General features: G+C 48.5%; 3 protein-coding genes across 3 annotated transcripts; 2 read left to right on the top strand and 1 right to left on the bottom strand.

Annotated features, from left to right (window-relative positions):
• Positions 1-69: 69 nt before the first annotated feature.
• Positions 70-3,375, top strand: LOC145721814 (DDIT3 upstream open reading frame protein). The gene is made up of 3 exons (XM_081821910.1): positions 70-147; positions 2,622-2,669; positions 3,292-3,375. The coding sequence occupies exons 1-2, from the start codon at positions 85-87 to the stop codon at positions 2,661-2,663; spliced, it is 105 nt and encodes a 34-aa protein (XP_081678036.1). The 5' UTR covers positions 70-84; the 3' UTR covers positions 2,664-2,669; positions 3,292-3,375.
• Positions 3,376-3,404: 29 nt separating this feature from the next.
• DDIT3 (DNA damage inducible transcript 3) lies at positions 3,405-4,224 on the top strand. The gene is made up of 2 exons (XM_006750686.3): positions 3,405-3,548; positions 3,641-4,224. Exons 1-2 carry the CDS (start codon positions 3,411-3,413, stop codon positions 4,007-4,009), a joined length of 507 nt encoding a protein of 168 aa, XP_006750749.1. The 5' UTR covers positions 3,405-3,410; the 3' UTR covers positions 4,010-4,224.
• MARS1 (methionyl-tRNA synthetase 1) lies at positions 4,166-20,716 on the bottom strand. The gene is made up of 21 exons (XM_006750687.3): positions 20,548-20,716; positions 19,674-19,764; positions 19,434-19,512; positions 19,221-19,355; positions 18,804-18,879; positions 18,383-18,555; positions 18,103-18,209; positions 15,995-16,111; positions 15,649-15,852; positions 14,665-14,866; positions 12,507-12,581; positions 8,083-8,253; positions 7,817-7,912; positions 7,569-7,686; positions 6,970-7,183; positions 6,006-6,137; positions 5,790-5,894; positions 5,528-5,714; positions 4,827-4,898; positions 4,486-4,578; positions 4,166-4,386 (listed from the first exon to the last, which is right to left on the bottom strand). Exons 1-21 carry the CDS (start codon positions 20,654-20,656, stop codon positions 4,240-4,242), a joined length of 2,703 nt encoding a protein of 900 aa, XP_006750750.2. The 5' UTR covers positions 20,657-20,716; the 3' UTR covers positions 4,166-4,239.
• Positions 20,717-23,845: the final 3,129 nt, after the last annotated feature.

The raw sequence follows: 23,845 nt of genomic DNA, 5'->3' as shown, positions 1-23,845 counted from the left end.
CGAGAGGAGGGCAAGGCCTTATTAAAAGATCAGTGCTCCGCGCTACCGACGTCAGAGGCTTGAGTCTAAGACCCAGAGCATATCATGTTGAAGATGAGCGGGTGGCAGCCACAGAACCAAAATCAGAGCCGGAACCTGAGGAGAGAGGCGAGTACTGATCCCCCATCTACTTTTTACCCTCCTATCCTCGGGAACACTGGTTGTCCCCTCAAAGTTAGGGCATCTGCTTTTTAGCATGTGGCCCCACCCCTTCCCCGATGAAGTCAGTGACAGTCCGAGGGAGGGATGGGGAGTATCGTTTATTCAGGAGTGGTGCTCACAGGCCTCTCTTCCTTCGGACGATAACGTCACCCCACCCCTGCCCGGAGCATGGGCCTGGCTCTTTGCCGTTGGGCCAGGGGGTCCGGATGCCCTCGGGAGATTTATTCTCTTCCGTTTCTGACCCCAGGCCGCCTCGTTGGGCCTGTCCGGTGGGAGGCGGGGCAGCAGGACACTCCCCCACGCCGAGACGCCTAGGGGACCGTGGCTGACGCCACTGCCGCCGCTTCACCATCAGCGAACGCCACTACCCCTACCCCACCCCCAATCCTGTCTCAGCCCCAGCGTCTCAGGGCCAGAGTGGCCACGTCGGTAGCTGGGGCTCCTGGATCCTCCACAGGACAGCCATTCCACACCCTAACGGAGAAGAGAACCTTAAGGAGACTGACTCAAGACTTTGGGAGGAGGGGTGCCAATGGCTGGGGAGCGGAGATGGGTTTTCCCATTCCCCCAGAGGTCCCTGGGCCTCCTGTACAAGAGAGCATCCTGGATCTCTTAAGTGTGGGAAGCCATTTGGGGTCTCCCCAGTGTATGGTCCTTCCCCTGAGGTAGGTCCCTGCCTCTTAGCCCCTGTCCTGTCTCCAACTAATTATCTGTGTGTGTGTAACCATTGCATCAGGCCAGCCCCCTGTTTGGCTCTGCAGCCCTCTGGCCTGGGGCGCCACTGCTGATGAAAGCAGCGTCCCACCCACTGGAAGGCAAGGAGGGTTCCCCAGGGAGGACAGCCCTGAAGAGAAACACTCTGGGCGATATTGCATCTCCAGTCCCCTGGGATAGGCAGCTGCTGCTCTGCCTCTGGGCTTCCTCCTCCCTTCCCTGTAAGAGACTGGTGAGAACTTACCCATTCATTCCTAACAAATTACTTATCACGCACTTACTATGTGCCATGCATTTTAGGCCCAGGATACATCCATGAACAAGAAAATCTCTGCTCTCACAGAGCTTACATTTCAGTGGGAAAAGCTACACGTGAACAAATACAAAAGTGCCGTGGAGAAAACCAAAGCATGGAAGGGTAGCGAATTCTCAGGGTGGGGGTTACAGTTTTACCTTGGGTGGCTAGGGATTCTTTCACTGAGGTGACATTTAAATGAGAGATCTAGAAAGAGGCAAGGGAGTAAGCCCTACAGATATGTGGAAAGAAGAGCTTTGCAGGAGAAGGAACAAGAACAGAAGTCCTAAGGTGGGAGCATGGAAACAGGAGGCCAGCTGGCTGGACTTAAGAGGGAGAGTGGTCAATGAGAAATCCAGGGCAGGAAAGGAGTAGATTGTGCGAGGTCTGCTAAGCCATTTTAAGGACCTTAGCCTTTAATATTTGTGAAATTGGAAGTCATTGAACAGTTTTGAACAGAATGACAGGACCTGACTTAAGTTTTTAAAGGCTCACTCTGGCTGTTGTGAACAGACTTGGGGAGGGGTGGCAAGAGCAGAAACTGGGTAATCCAACAGAGAGGGTAGTAACTTGATCTAGACTGAAAACAATGCAACTGGGTTTTTGAAGAATGAGTTTAAAAATTTAGCTGGTGGTTTGAATTGTGGGGTGTGAGAGAGGAATCAGGACAATACTAAGGCTTTTGGCTTAAGCAAGTAGAATTGCCATTTACTGAGATGGGGAAGACCATGGAAGGGGAAGATGAGCAGAATTTGTCTTTGGACATATGAAGTCTGAGATGCCTTTTAGACATCCAAAAGGTGATCCTAGTAAGCAATTAGATAACCCAGTTGGAGGTCCCAGGAGAGATCAAGACTGGAAATGTGCATTTAGAGGATGTCAGTGTGTGAATGGAATTAGGAAAATACCACTTGATTTGTTGCCTTCCCTGTAGTCCAGTCCTTACCCTGGCAGGTTTGAGGCCTACCTTGAGTTTAGAGAAAGTGGAGTTGGCCATGACTTTTCGATTATGTAATTGGGACCACAAATGTCAGCAACTAAAAATAAAGGTCAGGGGGCGCCTGGGTGGCTCATTCGTTAAGCATCTGACTTCGGCTCAGGTCATGATCCCAGGGCCCTGGGATCGAGCCCCGCATCGGGCTCCCTGCTCAGCGGGAAGCCTGCTTCTCCCTCTCCCACTCCCCCTGCTTGTGTTCCCTCTCTGTGTCTCTCTGTCAAATAAATAAAATCTTTAAAAAATAAATAAATAAAGGTCAGGCTCTCCTCTGTCCTTGGAAATGGCTGCAAGGACCACTGACTATCCACACCCTGTAAGACAGGAAATGAGGAAAGACCAACAGGAGGCTGGAGATAAAAGGAGCTGCCTGCCTCCCTTCCAAAAATGGCTAACATCTATCTTTGATCCCCACAGTGTTCCAGAAGGAAGTGTATCTTCATACATCACCACACCTGAGAGCAGGTAAACTTCACCATCCCTTTCCCAAAACCAGTTCCGAGATGCTGCTTAGGGTCCTTGTACTGGGGTCCTAATAAGTTATGAAAACACCTAGAGAAGACAGGAGAGGAGGGTTTGAATTTGAGCAGCCTTTCCTGACAGACCACATCCATCTTCCTGGCCTGCCCCTAACTGGGTGACCAAATCACTATTCTTAGAGCACGTCCTAATTGAAAGCTGGATGAGTGAGCAGTCAGCCCCAACAAAGGTAATTGGTTGGTCTTACCAGACCTCAGTCCCCATCAAGGTTAGACTCACCCAAAGGCCTGCCCACACAGAGGGGAAAGGAACACAAGATGGTCTGATAATTGCCCCCTGGAAACTACCAACAGAGTTCCTCAAGAGAGGCTGGGGACTTTTACCAGGATCCCTTAAGAATGTATATTCTAGACCCATGCTTCTTCAAATGCCAGGCAAAAGCAGCAAAGAGGGAAGATTAGTATAGACCAATTGATACATTTTAAAGGGCCAAACAGTAAATATTTTGGATGCTGAGGTCTCCACTCTTACAGCATGAAAGCAGCCGTAAACAGTATGTAAATAAACGAATGTAGTTATGTTCCAATAAAACTTTATCTGCAAACAGGTACCAGGCCAGTTTGCCAACCTGTATAGATGATCTGACTGCTTTGTGGAGTTGTTCCACTCCCACCCGACCCCCCATCCTGAGTATGTCCTTTTCCAGAGCCTGATCCAACTGCAGACATGGCAGCTGAGTCATTGCCTTTTTCCTTCGGGACACTGTCCAGCTGGGAGCTGGAAGCCTGGTATGAGGACCTGCAAGAGGTGCTGTCCTCAGATGAAAATGGGGGTACCTATGTTTCACCCCCTGGAAACAAGGAGGTGAGAATGCTATGCCTAAAGCTGGGGTGGGGGGGTAACTGCCCTTCCCTTCTCAACTAATATCCACCCTACCTTTCCTCATTCCCTTGAAGGAAGAATCAAAAACCTTCACCACTCTTGACCCTGCCTCTCTGGGTTGGCTGACTGAGGAGCCAGGACCAGCAGAGGTCACGAACACCTCCCAGAGCCCTTGCTCTCCAGATTCCAGTCAGAGCTCCCTGGCTCAGGAGGAAGAGGAGGAAGACCACAGAAGACCCAGGAAACGGAAACAGAGTGGCCAGTCCCCAGCTGGGGCTGGAAAGCAACGCATGAAGGAGAAAGAACAAGAGAATGAGAGGAAAGTGACACAGCTAGCTGAAGAGAATGAACGGCTCAAGCAGGAAATCGAGCGCCTGACCAGGGAAGTAGAGGCGACTCGCCGAGCTCTCATTGACCGAATGGTTAATCTGCACCAAGCATGAACAGTTGGGACCATCGCTTCCCCCTCGGGCCACTACCTCCCGTTCACAAAAGTGGCTGCCAAGCATCTCCTCCAGTGCCAGTGATGGGACCCTCAACCCCATCTAGTCAGGAGTGGGGGAAGCTCGGGGTAGACAACAGGAAAGGGTCTCAGCATGTATATAGAGATTGTACATTTATTTATTACTGTCGTATCCATTAAAGTCACTTTCTATGAGCCAGTTTCTCACTTTCACTTTTTCTTCTTGCCTTTAGGGGTTTCAAGGGGTTTCCCCTCAGCTAGAGCCAACTGTTTCTTCAGATCCAAGAGCTTAGCCACCTCGGCGGCAACCTGGTTCTTGTCTGCCTTTTGCGCCTTCAGTTCTCGGACAGTGTTACCCTAAGAGCAGAGCAGGTCGGGGAAGAACAGCAGTGAGACCAGAAAGAGCCTATTTGAGATTCGGCTTTTCCGCTCTCCCCCGGGGCTTCCACTGCGTACCTGTTTTGTCACCTCGTCCATCAGCACTTGTACCTGCTGTGGGGCGGCTGCTGCCACAGCCCCTACAACTGCTGGTGTGGGGGGTGCTCTGGCCTGGAGAAGGACAACAGAGTTACCACCTGCTCTGTAAATATGCCCCCGGCCCCGAGTGTCACCTCACAGCTCAGGGGACGGTGATGACCTTTCACTCCAAGGGCTCCTGCTGCTAGGACAGGGAAGAACAACTCGAAGGAAGGAGCAGGACCGGAAGATGGAGAGAGTACTGAGTGAGAACTACTTAGGACACCGAGGAGAGGACACTGTGGCTCTTGCTGGGTGACAGCACAGTCTAGCTTTCTCACCTGGTCCCCACCAAAGCGCTGCCTCAAACTTTCAATCTGGTCATTTTCCAGTTTTTGGAATAAGGGACTGACCTGTGAAGAAAGAATTCCATAATCATGCCCTGACGAGGGAGAAACCCTGCCAGACTGTGCAGAGGGCCCCTCTATCCCCAGTCACTGACATTCAGGAACTCTACATAAAAAGAGACAAATGTACTGCCAATTTCAGTAAAGAATCCAGATAAAGCACTGGCACTCACTCTGAAAGGCCAAAGTATTAATAAGGTCCAAGACTTTAACAATTTTAAGGATGCTAGGCTAACACAAGGCTACAGAGGTGAACTTAACTTTATCCTCTTGTGTCAAAGAGGAAATGGCTATCCTGTATTCTCCCTGCTCACTGCCTGTCAGCATTACGGAGACCAGGGGACCGTGGTGTTTCTTCAAACGTCTACCCTAGACCAGTTAGTTTTACATGCCAGGTCTTGGGTTCTGGGATGAAGAGTGATGATGGCATATGGGCTAGATGACACTGAGCTTGTGAGCGAATACCAAGGACTTCCTATCAGAAACAAGCCTAAGCGCACAGTGGGGAGGAGTGGGGTAGGGGTTCAGAGAACAGCCGTGAGAGTCCTATGTCCAAGTTCTCTGACCTCACCCCAAAGACTGCATGGCAAGGGCAGGGATGCTCAGAGGCCGGCCTGTCCAGCCCTCAGACCTACCGTGCCAATCTGGTGTCCGGCTGGTAAGGTGCACAGGAAGTTTGTGAGCAGGACACTGCAAGCCAGAGGTGGCAGCTGCAACTGGGCCTGGATGGTGGCGCTGACCGTGGGCATGTAAGGCTGCAGCATGACAGACAGCAAGGCAGCGATATTCACTGCCAGGCCTGTCACTGTTCCGGCCCGCTGCCTGGGGAAGAAGAGACAGTCAGACTTTCCAGGAGGACACGGCCCACCGCCACTTTATTCCTGTAGCCAAACTTACCTGTCAGCCTCGCTGCCTTTAATCCGCTTCCAAGGCTCATTCACCTGAATGTACTGGTTGCCATGGCGAGAGATGGTGAGGATACTGCGTAGGGCCTCCCGGATCCTGGGAAGGGAGGGGGTGGGCCAAGGTGTAAAGTCCCAGAGGGACCAGTATGGGGTTCTCAACATGCCAGCAGAGATCACTGAGATGAGACCTGGGTGCAAGATTGCTTACCGAACCTTCTCCAGCAGCTGGTGATAGTGCTGGAGTTCCAGGGTGACGTGGGCCAGCAGGCGCCGATCATCAGAAGTAAGCACCATCTCGGGCACGTACCCCCCAAAAAACTTAGACACAAACATCCCAGCTCTTGATGGTAGTAAGGAAAGAGAGGGAAAAGAAAAGAGGAATTATTGCCCAATCTCCTTCTAGAAATTTGGCCTGACTCTCCTAATTCTCCTTTCTCTCAGAACCGGTACCTCCTGGCTCCCTCAAGCTAGAAGGCAAAGCTTAACAAATTCTCTCTCTCTCCCCTAAGAATAAGAAACCTGATAAAGTTAGGCAACGTCCATTTGATTTTTAAGAAATCAATATAAAGAACGATCAAGTCGAAATATATGTAACTTGCTATCTAGTACTCTAATAGAGACAATCTGTGAAATGCGGTTGACAACCAAATCTGAAAGGGTGGGGTTGGGGAGCCACGGAGTATACTTCTTTAGACTGCAGAAGAGCTGAGACGGAGATCAGTAATGGAGTGCGAGCCTAAAGTAACAAAAACTCCCCAAAGTACAGTAAACGTCTCCTACCCCTACAACTAAAATAATCCCTTTCTTCAGCCAAACTTGTCTAATGGTCTGCAAGTAACTTTTTTGCTACGAGAGAATACATTTCCAATTCTATAAAGAACATTAATAAGAAACCAATTTGCAAAAATTCATTTTGTGACCAACTTTGCTAAAACACACCTGTACAACTGACTTCACCCAAGCAAACATATCCTACTATGTTCTAGGATCAGGTACCAATTGATAGAAATCCACTTTCCACATTGTCCTCCCTATCCCTCACAGCTCCTGCTCATTCCTGCCTTCTTGGCGCCCCCGTCTCTTCCATCTCCCACCTAGTGGAGCAGAGCTAGCCTCCAGCCTGCCCCGCCCCCAGCTCATCTGCCAACCCGGACCACCTGCCCAAGTCCCACCTGTTGATGAAGTTGCCCAGATTGTTAAGCAATTCCGAATTATTCTTGAGCAACATGTCTGTCCAGGAGAAGGCACTGTCCTGGCCCTCAGGCCGAATGTAGAGCAGATAGAAGCGCCAGATGTCAGCAGGGATCCCTGTGTCCTGGGCCATGTCACCAAACACTCCCACGCCCCGGCTCTTGGAGAATTTCCCATCCTCATAATTCAGGTACTCTGGACAGAGAAGTAGAATGAGAATCATATGCTCAAATCACACATTTCCCTCTCTGACCCACTAACTCTTCCTCTCCCTCAACCTCAACTATGGGTGTCCAGCAACACTTCTTGAGTAGCGGGCCTGCAAAGAATTTGGGGATTTCTTCCTCTCCATTTTAGCCTTTTTGCCCTTTGCTTCTACCCATTACAAAATTTTAGCTTCAGGCTTTTGCTTTCTTAGGCTCTTGTTCCCTTCTTCCGGGTTGAGTTCTCATGTTCTAATTACTTCCTATTTCATTTCAACTCCTAACTCAAGATCTAGCACCTCTCCAGGATCTTCTTCCAAATACTGCCTCAGCCCTCTTTCCCTAGGAACTTCCCCATCTTCAGTCTTCCAGGGTACCTGTAGCAATGAGGTGGTTGACCAAGGTATAGTTGTCCTCAGCTCCTAAAGCTGAACAAGGAAAAACTAAGCCGTGGAAGGGAACATTGTCTTTGGCCATGAACTGATACAGGTTCACCTACAGAATACAGTTGGGAAACAAAGGTCCTGAGATCTTCTTCAAAGGCCCAAGGAAGATCAGATACCCAACCCTAACCATCCCAATGCACGCACCCTCCCAACAGAAAGGCTAACCAAGAACTGCTCACTTGTTCTGGGTTCTTCCACCATCTCTCCCACTGGTCTGTGTAGTTGGCTGTGATGGACAAGTAGCCAATGGTGGCATCAAACCAGACATAGAATACCTGGAGGGCCAGGAGGAAGGAGACAGACTAGGATGAAGGAACACTGGGAGAACCTCACCAACCCAGCCTCCAAATGAAGCAAGACATAATCAAGAGTCTATTCTATTAGCTCAGGGTCTCAACCCAAAGGCAGAATAATATGACATATGAATAAAGCATAGGGTTTTTACCTTGTCCTCAAAGCCTTCTAAGGGCACAGGGGTTCCCCATTTGAGATCTCGGGTTATGCAGCGTGGCTTGAGGCCATCCCGAAGCCAAGAACGAATAATGAACCGGGCATTGGGTGTCCAGTCACTGCCAGGCAATGTCTTCCCCAACCATCCCTCCAGTCGTTCTTCCAGCTGAGATGGCAGAGAAAGAGAGCTGATTTAGGACAGTCTCATACATGGTTCGCATAAGGATAAATATGTACAACCTCTTTGGAGTAGTTTGGCAGTATATAATTAAAAGACTCGTGACTGGGGCGCCTGGGTGGCTCAGTCGGTTAAGCATCTGCCTCTGGTTCAGGGCGTGATCCCGGGGTCCTGGGATTGAGCCCCACATCAGGCTCCCTGCTCAGCAGGAAGCCTGCTTCTCCCTCTGCCTGCCGCTCCCCGACTGTGCTCTGTCAAATAAATAAAATCTTTAAAAAAAAAAAGACTCATGACTTTGACATAGCAATTCCACTGCTAGGAATTTCTGCAGTAGAAATAGACAAAAATAGGATGCCCAGGTGGCTCAGTCACTTAAGCAACTGCCTCAGCTCAGGGTCCTGGGATCGAGCCCTGCATCGGGCTCCCTGCTCAGCAGGGACCCTGATTCTCCCTCTGCCTTCTGATCCCCCTGCTTGGGCTCTCTCTGACAAATAAAATCTAAAAAAAAAAAAAACGAAAAACGAAATACACAAAAGTGCATGGATGTGTATATAAGGAAGTACATGCTCATCACAGCAAAAAAATTGCAACCAACTCCCATGGTTCAGCAGTTTAAAGAAATATGGTGTATCAATACAATTAAATACTTATAAGGCCATTAAAGAGTGAGTTAGATCTGTATGTACTGGACATGTAAAGATCTCCAAGATACATTTATAAAGTAAAGCAAACCACAAAATAATGTATCATATAATCCTATCATTATAAAAATAAGTAATAACATACAGATGAACAGAAACTCAAAAAATTGTGAAGAAATATATGTATCAGTGCTTTATTCTCAGATGGAATTATGCGGAACATCTACTTTTATACCATATTTCTACCTGAGATTTTAGAAACAAGTTTATTTCACTTTTATAAGCAGAAAAACAAAGATAAATCTGTTGGAAGGAATGGCTCATGTGATTTACACACATAAATACCATAGCTTCGAAGCCTGACAACAGCTCTACCACTGAGGGTATGGGGAAAGAGGTGCACACAATGCTGGTAGGAAGGCAAAACAAAACAACACCTACTGAGGAAAATCTGGCAATAAACTACATATGCAAGTAATCACTTTTAAGGAATTTATCCTGAAGATACACTTCCAACAGTACAAAAATTCATAAGCACAAGGTTGTTTGCTGCAGCATTATTTATAATCACAATTTACTGGAAACTACCTAAATGGTAATCCTAGGAAACAGATTGAATAAACTATAGTACCTACACCAAATGGAGTACTATGCAGCTATTAAAAACTGACCAAATAAGGATACCTATGAACTGATATGGAGTGATTTCCAGAACGTACTGTCAGGTGAAAAAAACAAAACGCGAAAGAGTATACACCCAGAATGCTGTATTTTGAATGAGAAGAGGAAATAAGAAAACATGCACACACACCTGCTTATCTTGATATATATGTTTACAAAAATAAACACATTAAGAATAAAACCGAAGACAAAGTTGATTAGCAACAGGAGATGGGAGAACAAGGTGGCATGAACAGGAAAGGGAATGACACTTCTCTGAGTATACCTTTTTGTATGGTTTTGATTTTTAAAAGCAGACTGATGTTCTCCTTATTCAAAAAATAAAATTAACAAGGACAAGGAGAGGAAAAAAAACTAAAAGCAAATGAACCAAACTTATTAACTTATTTCAGTAACAAAACCACAGTGAAGGGGGGAAAAAGCTAAGCTAAAACAATTCTGAACACATTATCTGATTATACAGCCTCAGCTGGGGGGAGGGACAAGGCTGCCAACAAACCCCAAACTCTTTTTAGCAGGGCTTTTTGTAGTGGTATGGGTGAAGCAATTCTGAAATTATTTTTAGGTGTACCGTAGGATTGAGCAAATGAGTAAAGGTCAGAAGCCAGGGTACTTACTGTGTTAGAAGGGAGAAACAAACATGAAATAAGGGAAGGTGGGGAAGACCCCTGTAGGGATGGACTGGAATCGGAGGTGTCAGTGTGAACTTCAAATGAATGCCTAACTCTTTTTGCGGGAAAGGCCTAGAAGCAAAGACACCCCAGTTGCAATGAGCACCCCTCAATCAGGGTCTCTAATACTGTTCTCCACTAAAATGAACCAGGGCTTTGTGGAGAAATGGTTGCTTCTGAGGCTGGAACAAATGAACCTAGATATCTTGTTATGCCAGAAAATAAGGAAGCACTTAGCAAAAGGTGGGAGATGTCAAAAACACAGAGAAACAATCTTAAAGAGGCTCCCGCTGGCCAAATAAGGGACAATGTGAACATGAAAATAATTCATGACAGGAATTAATTACAAACCACTGAAAACAACAGGAATCCATGAGCCCACACTGATAATGGATACCTAATAACTAATAAATGCGCAAAGGAGAAGGGGTTGGAGAGTTGGAAAAGCTTCATGAAAAGTGGTTCAGGGTAAGAATGATTAACTAAGGGGTGCCTGGGTGGCTCAGTTCCTTAAGTGTCTGCCTTCGGCTCAGGTGTTGATCCTGGGGTTCTGGGATCGAGCCCCGTACTGGGCTCCCCTCTCAGTGGGGAGTCTGCTTCTACCTCTCCCTCTGCCATCCCCCTGCTTGTGCTTGCTCACTCTCTCTCAATAAATAAAATCTTAAAAAAAAAAAAAGAATGATTAAATGGATGCTAAATCTATGGCACCTTTTAATGATGAGCAAGGTATTTGTATGTTTTAAAAATATACTCCCATAGATTGCTTATAAGTTGTAAGAGGGAAAATGTTAATTGTATAGTAAACAAGTAACACTTCAACTAGACAAAATTAACATCACCAATAAGGGGGAAATGGCCATCATGTACCTCTGGAAAGGACATATATCATTTATGCAGTATTCCAACTAAGGATGCATAACCTGAATTTAATCATGAGGAAACAGCCAACAAATCCAAAATAAGGAATATTCAACTGGGGGGAGGTGGGGGGGGGCAGGGACCGCAGTCTTAAACACTGTTAAAGAAAGGCTGAGGAACTTTTTCAGATTAAAGGAAACTAGACAGAAAAACTAAATGCAATACATGACCCTGAGCTAGATTCTGTACTAAAGGAAAAATAACCCCATAAAAGGTATTATTGGGATAACTGACAAAACTGAAATGTGGACGGTAGATCAGACAACTATATCAATGTTAAATTTCTTGAAGTTGTTTACTATGGCTATGCAAGAATGTCTTTTTTTCCTTAAGAAACACAATTAAGTATTTAAGAGTAAAGAGAATACAGGGGCGCCTGGGTGGCAGTTGGTTAAGCATCCGGCTCAGGTGATCTCGGGATCATGGGATCAAGCCCTGCATCGGGCTCCATGCTCAGCGGAGTCTGCTTAAGACTCTCTTTTCCCTCTCTCTGCCCCTCCCCACTATGTGCGTGCATGCTCCTCTCTCTAAACAAATCTTAAAAAAAAAAGAGATTAAAGAGGCTATGTACGCACGTGCATATGTGGAAAGAGCAAGAATATGCTAAAATAAATAGAGCAAAACCTTAACAACTAGTGAACCTAGATAATGGGTACATGAGGTTCTTTGATCTAGCAACTGTTTATTCTTGCAGCTTTTGGTGAACTTGAAATTATTTCCAAAGTTAAAAAGGAGGCAAATCTACTAATGCAGAAAATCCAGTCAAGACACATTATAAAGTAAAAGAAAGACAGTAGAGTGCAAAACAGTGTGAATGCCATGATCTAATTTGTATTAGGAAAAAGAAAAAAGACATGAAAACACTTTCATATGCATATGTTATTTCTGAATAGACACAAAGGAAAATGAGCCTTAATACCTCTGGGGAATGGGCCTGGGCCTTGCACTTTGTCCCCTTTAATCTGTTATGTCTTTTTTACAATAAGCCTGTGTATTTTTGGGGGCGCCTGGGTGGCTCAGATGGTTAAGCGTCTGCCTTCAGCTCAGGTAATGATCTCCAGGTCCTGGGATCGAGCCCCACATCGGGCTCCCTGCTCAGTGGGGAGTCTGCTTCTCCCTCTCCCTCTGCCTCTCCCCACTACACCTGCTCGCGCTCTCTCTATCTCTGTCTCAAATGAATAAATAAAAAAATTCTTTAAAAAAAAAAAAGCCTGTGTGTTTTTAAAAGGGAAATTAAAAACACTTGAGCATGGCTTGGTACAGATCTGTGGCTGAGGCAGAGGGGGCCGAAGAGGCCGTGCAGACTAGCTTGAGGCAAAGGCCCACTTACCTTAGGCAGGTCCAGGAACAGGTGCCGAGAGGATTTCACCACAGGGCACGACCGGCATACTTTACACTTAGGTTTCTGTGAAGGGAAATTCAAGGGAAAGGGTGACCCACAGTGATGACGTAGGATCAGGACTTGAGGCTAGGGGGAGCTGTGCAGGCAAGGGGAGACGCACGGAGGAATGAGCTCCCCAGTCTGCCATCTTAACTGAGCTTCATGCTTACTTGGGCCTTCTGTGAACTTGAAGACTCAGGTCCACAGAGCATAACATTTGTTACTCAGAGTTTCACGACTCTGTCCTATCACTGCAAAGAATAGGAAAAAGCATTCTCTGAGTGCAGGCTAAGTAAAGAGCACCGTACACAGCTGCGTGAGGGGAGGAAGGAACCAAGACACACATTTCCTCTCCCTGAAGAAATTACAATCACGTTAGGGAGAGCGGGTCCCCTGAGAAACAAGTGCAGACCTTTCCAAAGCAAAACATCAAGAAATACTTATTTTTACGGCACACACTGACTCTAATACTGGCGGGTGATGGCGAGAGGACTCAACAGTTGGCGGGGGGGTGGCCAATGAAAGCTTCCCAGTGAGTTCTGATCTGGGCTTTTGAGTCCTTTCTCTTTTGAATAGGCTCCACGCCCTGCGAGGCTTGAACTCACTCATGACCGACCCTGAGATCAAGAGGCGCCAGTTCTACCGACTGAGCCAGCCAGGCGCCTGGGCTTCTGAAGCGGAGCGACGGGCTCTCTCTCAGGACCTCTGTCCTGAGCTCTACAAGCCTACCTCCAACTGCCCACCTAACGCGTCCGCGCGGGTGTCTGACAGGCTCCACAAGCTGAACAAACCCAGTACCCCCGCACTCCACCACAGCGCCTGTCCTTCACCCAAGCCTGCCCACATTCGTAGACGGTGCTGCTGTCTACCCCAGTGGCTCAAGCCAAAAACTTAAAAGTCATCGTTTTCTTGACATCCCTTCACCCCGAATTCACCTGTTCAGTTCTATAGAGTTTGCCTCCGAAATCTATTTCAAATCCTTTTTCCCTTCGCATTCCTGCTGTTACTAACCCAGGCCAACCTATCATCCCGTCTCTGAGCTACCACTCTGGCCTCCAAACTGGTCTCCCCACCTTCTCTCTTGCGTCCCTCCCGTCCATTTTCCACGGAGCAGCCTACCATCCAGCTGCCACAGCGGCACACCAGGCCCCGGGCGTCGTCACCGCCGACCTCTCTGACCTCATCTCAATCCAGCCTCCCTCTCACTGTGCTACGGCTCGGCTGGCCTCCTCCCTCTGCCCAGCCAACTGCTTGCTGCCTTGCGCCTTTGCACTTCCTGTTCCTTCTGCGTGGAACGCTCTCAACCTCTCATTGCCCGGCTTGCTCCTTCTCATTCTTCAGTTAAACTCTCAGGTCACGTGTCAGCTCCTCTGACAAGCCTTCCCTAATCACCCGGCTAAAATCTTTCCCCAGAAGCCACTGTCCCAGCGTCCCGGCAGTTTATCCTGTATGGATGCTCTTGGCTTCAGGGTTGGTCTCCTCCCCACACTACAGAAAGATCTGTGTTATTCACTGCTATATCGCCAGTGACTACCCCTCTCATAAGGACTCAAAACACATGTGTTATATAAATGAACGAGTAAGTTAGCCAAAGAATAAACACAGAGAAGAGGAGGCGTGTTTACGGAAGAAAAAAAGAACTAATAAACAAATGCAAATCGGGTGGTCTGAAGCAGGAGCAAAGGTAGGGAAGCAGGCCCTCATCTTGCCCATTTCCTAGCACAATGCTAGGCACGTGGTAAATGCTCCGAAAGCGTCCAATGGACTGAACGATGAGATAGGGTAAAAGAAGCACTGGTGAGGGGCGCCTGGGGGGGCTCAGTCGGTGAAACAGCTGCCTTCGGCTCAGGTCATGATCCCGGGGTCCTGGGATGGAGCCCCACCTTGGGCTCCCTGCTTAGCGGGGAGTCTGCTTCTCCCTCTCCCTCCCCCTGCTCTCTCTCTCTCAAATAAATAAGTAAAATCTTAAAAAAAAAAAAGAAGAGGCACTGGGGAAAGGTCCTGAATGCTAAAATAAAAATCCTGAATGGGACCAGCCTGCAAGTCCCTGAACAATAGACACTGTTTCCTTCCTCCTTCCTCTCCTTCCATGAGACGCTGCTCTCACCTTGAGCTCAGTGGCATTGATGAGCTTGCCGCACTTGTCACACTGGTCACCCCGGGCCTCCTCGTAGCCACAGAAGGGACACACACCCTCCACAAAGCGGTCAGCCAGGAAGCGGGCGCAGCGTTCACACCGCAGCTGCTCCACAGTATCTTGCAGCACAAAACCTCGGGTCAACAACCGCCGGAAGATGTCCTGCGTGATTCTGGCAAGGTGAGTCAGGCACAGGGGAGGGCCAGGTCAGAGGAGGTGGTGCCCCTCCCTCCCGTCACTCCACCCAGGCCCCACATCAGTCCCAGTGCCGCAGAAACCAGGCAGAAGGCCCCCCAAAGGCCACAGCCATCTAGTCATCTTTAGGGAGTCTTACTGGATGACCCAGACCCCTCATACACACTCCCCAACTCCCCCACACAATCTCTTCCCTCAACACTCTAGAATTTGTTTGTCAAATACAAATTTAACAGTTCCGTACACTGTGCTAACAAAAATCTCTAAAAAGACAGGATTGTACTTTTTTAATATGTCCCAAAATCAAAATTAATCAGTCCAACTGCGAAACTGCTTAACACTATTAAGCTCACAGCCTGCCCGTTACATAGTTTTTATTAAGGATGAATACCAAGCAGAGGAAGAATGAGTGTATTTGCTATACACCTGCATGGGAGTGCATGGGAATGTCCTTGGAACTCCAGAGCAGCCAGGGAAGAGCAGGGTGGTGGCAGAGGGCAGGCAGATACTTCCCATGAGCCTAAGTCCTGTCTCTTCCCTGCCTCGCCGCTCCTTCAGCCCCTGGGCAGCCTTCCGCCTCTAGGAATCCCCATGCTTGGGATCCATTTCAGGGCAATATTCAGATCCTAAGTTCTGGTGGGGGGCGGAGGGGGATGGATGCCTAGACAACACTTTTGGTTCCTTCTGTCTCCAGGACATTCTCACTGCCCCCAGCCCCAGCGTTCACCCCCCATTCCTGACTGATTAGAGGAAACCTACTTGGTCTGCTGTGGAGTAGTGGTACGACCAAAAATATCAAATGAGATATTAAACCAGCGGTAGATGTCAGCATGGATGGCATGGTACTTGTCACAGATCTCCTGGGGGGTCAGACCCTCCTCCATAGCCTTGGTCTCTGTTGCTGTACCGTACTCATCTGTCCCACACAGATAGAGGGTGTTCCACTGGCGGAGGCGGGAATACCTGGAAGGGGATATGGTGATCTCAGGGGCCCCCTTGGCCCCTCCCATGTCCCGGGGACCCCCCCAGCCTCCACCCTTGAGGCATTCTGTTCCCTTGGGCCCACCGCTCCCTCAGAAGGTCCTCCCCCTGCAGCTGGCTCCACCTGGCAAAGACGTCAGCACTGAGCACGCAACCAATGAGGTTTCCAAGGTGTGGGACATTGTTGACATAAGGGAGGGCGCTGGTGATGAGCACATTCCTTTCCCCAGCCACAGGCAGCCTGGTAGGGAAAGAGAAAGACAACGGTCCATGGAGGAGAAGCAAGGGTCAAGTGGGACCAACAGTGCACAGAACACCCAGACACAGACCTGTTCTACTGTCACAGACTCAGGTACATCTGAAGTCTTTCCTCACGTGAAACCACAGGATCATGAACTCCCCTAAAAGCCATGAGACCCCCTACAGTTGAAAGTACAGGGCCTGCCACAGTGAGCAAGGCCAGGTACTGCTCTGACGGAGCCGCATTCCACACTGACCTCTGTCTCACTTTATGATCACGACTGATTCTTTTCCACCAGCTCATTCTCAGGCTCCAACTTCCTGGGTATTGACAAAACTCTTCCTGGTTCTGTCCAACCACCACGCCCCCCAGACTCCCAATGCCACCCAAGCACCCTTTCCCGCACTGCCCTCTTCTCTTCTTCCCAGCTGGAAGCATGACCTCCAGTCATTGCTTCAAGTACTCACAGCCTGCCACTCAAGTCCTTCCATACCCGACTCCCCCCCCACCCCAACCCACAGTGGTACTCTCTCTGTGGTCCTACTCAAGTCCGCCGGCATCAGCTACCGCCTTCCTCGCCACGCTCCCCAGTAACTTTCCCAGGCACATGCCTAGTTATGCCACTCAATCTGCAGTCTCAAGTCACTCGAGCCACTCTGCTCTTTTTGTGCTTTGCACCCGACAGCTCAGCTGCACACATCCTTAGCACTGACCCCTCACCAGGGCTCCTTTGATCTTTCCAACCATTCTCAACCTATAATCACTCACTCCCATCCTTTACTGTGTCCTTCAACCTTGGCCATCCTGAGAGCTCAGATTCCCATGGCTCCTACTGTTAACGAAGACTCAGATGAAGGACGCCTGGGTGGCTCAGTCGGTTAAGCGTCTGCCTTCGGCTCAGGTCATGATCCCAGGGTCCTGGGATCGAGCCCCACATCAGGCTCCCTGCTCAGCGGGAAGCCTGCTTCTCCCTCTCCCACTCCCCCTGCTTGTGTTCCCTTTCTCGATGTCTCTCTCTGTCGAATAAATAAAATCTTAAAAACAAAAAAAATAAAGACTCAAATGATTCTTCTTGTTAACCTCACCCCTTCTTCCCAGTTGCTAATGTAAATTCCAGTTAGAGGTTCCAACTACTTCCTGGAACATTTTCCAGCTCATTTCCTTAAAAGAGAGCTCACTGATTTCTCCTGCATTCATTGACTTTGCTCCCTATAACTAAACACCATAATTTTTTCTGAAATCCAGCTGAGAAATCAGCTCCTTCAGAGAAGCCTTCCTTCATCAACGACCAGCCTTCCAGCTGTGATCCTTGTATCCCGAGCCCCTAAGCACTTTGTAGCACACTGTGTGGCGCTCACATGGCGCTCTGTGACTTCTCCCTTCATTGGAAGTGTGTTTCCTACCACGGCAGACATAAAGGGGAGTATGCCTGGGGTTCTACTCTCGGGGGGCTGCATTCTATTATATAACTGGTGTCTGGGATCAGTGCGATGAGAAGTATAAAGTGCCAAAGGAAAAGACGGAAATTAAAGAGGTCAGTGAAGGTGACCTGTCAGACAAACACTGGCACTATCAATAACTTCCACTTAAGGAACCAAGCCCCAGGGCGCATGGGTGGCTCAGTCGCTTAAGCATCGGACTCTTTTAAAGATCATTTATTTATTTATTTATTTGACAGAGAGACACAGCAAGAGAAGGAACACAAGCAGTGGGAGTGGGAGAGGGAGAAGCAGGCATCCCACCGAGCAAGGAGGAGCCCGATGCGGGGCTCGATCCCAGGACCCTGGGATCATGACCCGAGCCGAAGGCAGACGCTTAACGACTGAGCCACCCAGGCGCCCCAAGCATCTGACTCTTGGTATCAGCTCAGGTCTCGATCTCAGGGCCATGAGTTTAAGCCCTGTGTTGGGACTCCATGCTGGTGTGGAGCCTACCTAAAAAAACAAAGCAAAACAAACCAAAACAAAGCCCACTCATCAGTGCCTACTCACACAGGATTCTGCTGTGGCCGAAGTGGGGGCAAGCTTTCCAGGCCCTTCTCCCAAGCAGTTACAGCCATGGCAATCTCCTCCTCAGACAGAGTGGCCAACTCCTCCTCCTGTGAAGGGCAGACACGATTCCTCACCAGGTGAGGAGGCCCAGAGACTAAAGAAACTTTCCTTGCTCTCCAACAACTGAAAGAGTTAATGGCCATGCTCGAAGGCCCTCTCCAAGCCCCCCCCCTCCCCAGGTACTGAGGCTCTATGGGGACCCTGCTGCTCTGTTCCAAACCTCAGGCTCATTGCTGACAGCCCTCCCCTCAACGGAGCCAGGCTGGGGCTGCTTCTGGAGGTAGGGCCGGAGGGCCAGGACGCCCTGCTGCTTCAGCACAGTCTCTGCAGCTCTCTGACATGGCTCCTGAGAACTCAGGGTCTGGAACCAGCTGTGCAGGGCACCCAATTCCTCTGTGGGCATGGGAGAAAAGAGGGAATTAGCAAGACTTGGAATGGGCAAGGCAAGAATGGATCTCCTCCCTTTCTTCATGAAGTCTCTCCAGTTACCTTCCCCAGTTCCCTCAGCCATCTTTATGCTGTAACTACCCCGTCATGCTACACTTCAAAGCGGATCCTCAATTTTGTATTGCCTATTCTGTAATTCCTCCACCAAGCTCCTGGGCTGGGGTTGGGGATGAAGTGACATGCACAGTTCTCACCAGGGAGGTAGGCTGGGTCTTGAAGTAATGGGTATAGAGCTCCCCACAAAACAACGTCAGCTAGAGATTCCGTCTCCTTTGTTGAAGAAAGAAAAGAAAAAGGTCCACAGGTAAAATACTATGTTTCTTCCCAGTGCATACAATAATTTCAAACATTTCCTAAACACTTACTACGAGTTAAACACTTTGTTAAGCACTTTAAGTTACCTCATTTAATCCTCACAATAACCCATTGAGGTGGCTACTAATATTACCCCACTTCAAAAATGAAAAAACTTGAAGATTAGAATCTGGTGATTTTTCAAGATTATACTGCTAGCAAGTGGCAGTGTTGGGTTTTGCACTCTGAGTATAGCCTTCCTCTTGGTTCTTATATCATACAATTTTCTCTGATCCCCATTTCAGAGCCCAACTCACCCCAGCCAAGAAAGGACAACTCCGACGACTCAAGCTTTGGTCAATGTGAGTCAGGGCTCTCCGGACTGGGCCAAGAACATCTTCCCCCTTTTTGCCTTGGACCACTAAATAGTACAGGGCAGCAGACAAAGCTGGCTAAAATGTGGGGGACACAGGTCAGGATGGCCATACAGAGCAAGGGCCTGCCTGCCATCCCCCATGTCTCAGGCCTACCTGCAGCTCTGTAGCTTCCCATTCCAGCCACTGGTTGCTGAGGTCATCTTGCTCCCAGCCAGATAACAGAAAGAAGTATCTGCCCAAGGAGAGAGCAACAGAAGGTTGAATTAGAGGGGCCCATCTGTCTAGCCTATTTCTTACCCCACAGTGAAGTAGTGGTTGCAAAGTAAACCACACCGCGGACAGTAAACCCTGATTTTATTCAGCCACCTCCCTGCCTTCAGGACCAATACTGACCGGCAGATTGCACTAGTGGAGAAGAGGTAGTTGCCACTATCCAGTTGCAAGACAGGGACCTTAGGCCGGGTCAGGAACGGGACCACACACTCTGATGCGGAAGAGGTAAAGGAGTGAAAAGACAAGGAAAAGAAAAAAAACTTTGTTAACTTAGAAGGACAACTTCACATTGTTCAGGGAAAAAGAGAAGACACTGGAAAGATTTCTGGGTAGGACCGATGCAAGGGGGTGGGTCCAGAATGTGCTGCACAGACTAGCAGGTGTTCAGCTGAGACCACCAGTTGGAAGCAACAGATGGGCATTGCAGAGGGGTGGTGGTGGTGGTATTGGGACAGTGCAGCAGCCAAATACTGAAACAACCGAGAGTAACAGGGTAATCTAAGGAACTGGGAGAACTGACAGAACTACTTTTAAGAGGCACCCAAACAGATGGCTGGGAAGAAGAGGTAAACCGAAAGGAGTGAATGTGCGTCTGTTTTAGGAGAGGAGAGTAGGGTTTCCTAAAAACAACAAAGGGGTGCCTGGAGGTGGTGATGAATAACTAGAGATAGTATGGGGGTGGGAGGAGCCTGAAGGGTGTGGGAGAAAGTCGGAAAGGAGCTAGAGGTTCACTGGAGTGAGGCGGGATACGGGAAGATTGGGGGGGGGTTAGAGATGAGGTAAGGGGTATACCGAGGGTAATTAAGGGAAGCAATTAATGAAAGATGTGACGGGGAGAAAAGGGATGGGCTGACCAAGAATAATGCGGGAGGAGGTGGACGGGACTGCGTGATGGACCGCGGGGGTTTGGGGAAGACAACTGCGGGATGGATGTCGGGCGTGTTTTTCCGCCCCAGCCCCCTCATCCACCGCCCACCAGCACCAGCCCGACTACCTTCGGGGCCTACGGTGCTGATAAGCAGCTCCGCTCTGCCCTGGGCCCTGCCCGCCGCGGCCAGCACGGGCAGGCTCCCCGGGGCGCCCTCGCTCACGAACAGTTTCATTTCGCCGTGGATCCCACGCTGATGCAACCGGAACCGGCCTCCTGCCCGTGGGCTGAGCGTCCGCCGCGATGCATGCCGGGAAATGGAGTTCTGAACTAGATCATTCCCTGGGCACCGCTCGCGGAAAGTAGACTATTTCTCCCATCATGCAACATCAGGAAACAGGAAAAGGATATCATCGAGATGGAGAGGCCGCAGAGGCTGTGCTAGAGTGGCACTTTTTTGGTGGCGGAGCTGGAGGAAGCGATTCCGTGTAGAGTCCGGCGCACTGGACTTGACTCCTCTGCCGCAGTCGGGCGGCGGTGACGGAAACCAAGGCGTTCTCTAGTCTTGCTGAGGTGGCATTGTCATGACAGGGACTACCACCAAAGGCCGACTCTCGATTCGGGTTCACAAGAATAGGAATTATACAGCTGAGAGTTACGATGAACTTACTTTAGTGACACAATGGAAATTAATGTAGATATCCTATTAATAAAAAAGCATGTGACTATTAAATATTGATTTAATACTAGTCTTGCTGCTAGACAGTGTCACTGAAGGTGAGGGAGCATGTGTAGCGACAAAGTCAGATTGAAGGGAAGTAAGAAGGCTGAGAGTTTGGCAGTAAGTGTTTATTTACGAGGAGGTACATATCAGTAATTGAGAAAGGAAGGCTTCTTACTCATTTTTGCATCCCTTTAAGAATAATTAATACGTGGGGCGCCTGGCTGGCTCAGTCAGAAGAGCACAGGACTGTTGATCTTGGGGTCATGAGTTCCAGCCCTATGATGGGTGTAGAGATTACTTAAATAAATAAACTTAAAAAGAATAATAACTAATAGTACTTATGAGTTAAGCACTGTTGTAAGTACTCTAACATATATATTAATTAACTCTCAAAAAAATCCTCTGGGGGATCTGGACCTTTTGAAGTGAGGCCTTGCAGCTTCTGCCCAGGCTTCTTGGAACACAGGTAGCTCTGAGCAGCCATGTAAGAAGTCTCACTACCTTGAGACTGCCATGCTGGAGAGGTCCCATGTTGACACTCTGGCTGACAGCTCCAGCTGATCCCAGCATTCCGGTCATTCCCATCAAGGTGTCAGCTATGTGAGTGAAGCTCTCCAGACCAACCCATCTGCCTGCTGAATATCACTAAGTGAATAGCCAATGCCACTGGGATAGAAGAATCACCCAGCTGAGCCCTATCCGAATTTCTGTCGCATAAAATTGTGAGCTATAAGAAAATGGTTATTTAAAAAAAAAGAAAAGAAAATGGTTATTTAACAAAATGCAAACAAACAACGAGCTTGGTTCTCTCATTCTTGTTTTATAGATGAGGAAACTGAGGCGTGGAGAGGTTACTTTGTGCCACACACTATACGAGGCATTGAAGATACAATTACCAACAAAACAGATATAGGCTTCTGCTTTGGCAGAGCTCACAGACTTCCTCGGAAGTCAGAAAATAAAATAATCTTTAAAGTTTCATGGAAGTCATAATGGGCAATGTAAAACTTGCTGTGGGAGCTCCTAGTAGGGCCCTGACCCAATTCTAAGTGGTTAAGAGAGGTCTTCTTGTGCTAATGACCTTTCAACTTGAGATCAGAATGATAAGTAAGAGTTAGCCAGTGAAGATTGGTGAGGAAGTGTCTCAGGCAGAGGGAAAAAAAATATATGCAAAGGACCAGAGACCTCAGTGCATTTTAAGAATCTGAGGAATTAGTGTGTTGTGAGAATATGGAGTTTGTGGTAGGGAGCATGAAAAGGCTAGGCTCAAGGGAGAAAGTCTCTGTAAACCATACTGTAAATTTTGGACTTGACTCTGAGGACAATGAGAAGCCTTTGAAATGTTAAGTCAGGGACATGGCAAGGCATTTTTGTGCTTTAGGAAGGTCACTCTGGCTGCAGTGCCAGGAATGGACTAGAGGTGAGGAGAACCATAGGCAAGGAGACTAGTTAGGAAGCTATATCATTCAGACTAAGGAAGATGATAGTTGCAGAGATTAAAGGAAGTAGGTAGATTGAAAAGATGTAGTAATCAGCTAAATAGGAGTGGTAAGAAAACAGCAGAAATTAAGGTTGGCTGCCAGTTTTTTTTTTTTTTAAGATTTTATTTATTTATTTTGACTGAGAGGGATAGCAAGAAAGGGAATACAAGCAGGGGGAGTGGGAGAGGGAGAAGCAGGCTTCCTGGGCGCCTGGGTGGCTCAGTTGGTTAAGCGACTGCCTTCAGCTCAGGTCATGATCCTGGAGTCCCTGGATCGAGTCCCGCATCGGGCTCCCTGCTCGGCAGGGAGTCTGCTTCTCCCTCTGACCCTCCCCTCTCTCATGTGCTCTCTCTCATTCTCTCTCGCAAATAAATAAATAAATCTTTAAAAAAAAAAAGAAGAAGCAGGCTTCCTGCGGAGCAGGGAGCCCGACGCGGGGCTCGATCCCAGGACCCTGGGACCATGACCCCAGACGAAGGCAGACGCCTAACGACTGAGCCACCCAGGCGCCCCTGGCTGCCAGGTTTCTGGCATGCACAATTGGGTATACCCTGTATGTGCTCCAACAGATGATAGTATTTTCCCGTCATAGTGATTATCACACTGTATTTTGTTATGAGAGGGCAGGGGCCATATTTGTCCTCTTAATCACCAATGCCTAGTGCACGGTTCCTGCCTGGCACGTATGGTAGCAAGCATTCAATAAATATTTATTGAACTTAAATTTAACCGAATAGTGGTACTGGAGGAAAAACAGGTTTGCAGGGGAAGCTGACAAGTTGAGTTTAGAACATACTATGTTTGTGCTACTTTGGGCATTGTGAAATATCCAAGTGCTTTTCAGTGGACAGTGGATTAAACTGGAGCTCCAGAGAAAGATCTGGACTGGAGCTAGGGTACTCAACAGCATATGGAGGCCATTTAAGCTGGGGAGAAAATAAGACTACATAGGGTGTATAGAGTTCAAAGGGCACAAGATCTCTGACAGACCTCTGTGGTTTAAGGAACAAGCAAAGTCCTTATGCAACAGAGAAGGGACTGCTAAGAAGGTAAGAACACCAGCAGTGTTTGTAGAAGGAGAGAATAGTCAATTGTGTTGGCTGCTGCTGAGATGTCAAGCAACATAAGGCCTGCAAAGTACCCCTGTAAAGTCAGGGGTGACCCTAGGGAGGAGGGACCTTGCAGAGGTGAGGGAGTGAGGGGAGAGGAAATGGAGACC

Source organism: Leptonychotes weddellii, chromosome 5 (assembly GCF_054177405.1).
Source record: "Leptonychotes weddellii isolate Sample4059 chromosome 5, ASM5417740v2, whole genome shotgun sequence".
Lineage (NCBI taxonomy): Eukaryota > Metazoa > Chordata > Mammalia > Carnivora > Phocidae > Leptonychotes > Leptonychotes weddellii.
This window is presented reverse-complemented; position numbering and strand designations above follow the sequence as displayed.

Excerpts from the sequence above, each read along its gene's own strand:
- LOC145721814 (XM_081821910.1), top strand. The coding sequence starts at position 85 with ATGTTGAAGATGAGCGGGTGGCAGCCACAGAACCAAAATCAGAGCCGG. Across the intron at positions 148-2,621 it reads GCCGGAACCTGAGGAGAGAG|TGTTCCAGAAGGAAGTGTAT; the intron begins GCGAGTACTGAT and ends TGATCCCCACAG.
- DDIT3 (XM_006750686.3), top strand. The coding sequence starts at position 3,411 with ATGGCAGCTGAGTCATTGCCTTTTTCCTTCGGGACACTGTCCAGCTGG. Across the intron at positions 3,549-3,640 it reads CACCCCCTGGAAACAAGGAG|GAAGAATCAAAAACCTTCAC; the intron begins GTGAGAATGCTA and ends ATTCCCTTGAAG.
- MARS1 (XM_006750687.3), bottom strand. The coding sequence starts at position 20,656 with ATGAAACTGTTCGTGAGCGAGGGCGCCCCGGGGAGCCTGCCCGTGCTG. Across the intron at positions 7,184-7,568 it reads CAACCACCTCATTGCTACAG|AGTACCTGAATTATGAGGAT; the intron begins GTACCCTGGAAG and ends TTCTCTGTCCAG. Across the intron at positions 4,579-4,826 it reads AGCGCTTTGGTGGGGACCAG|GCCAGAGCACCCCCCACACC; the intron begins GTGAGAAAGCTA and ends GTCCTTCTCCAG.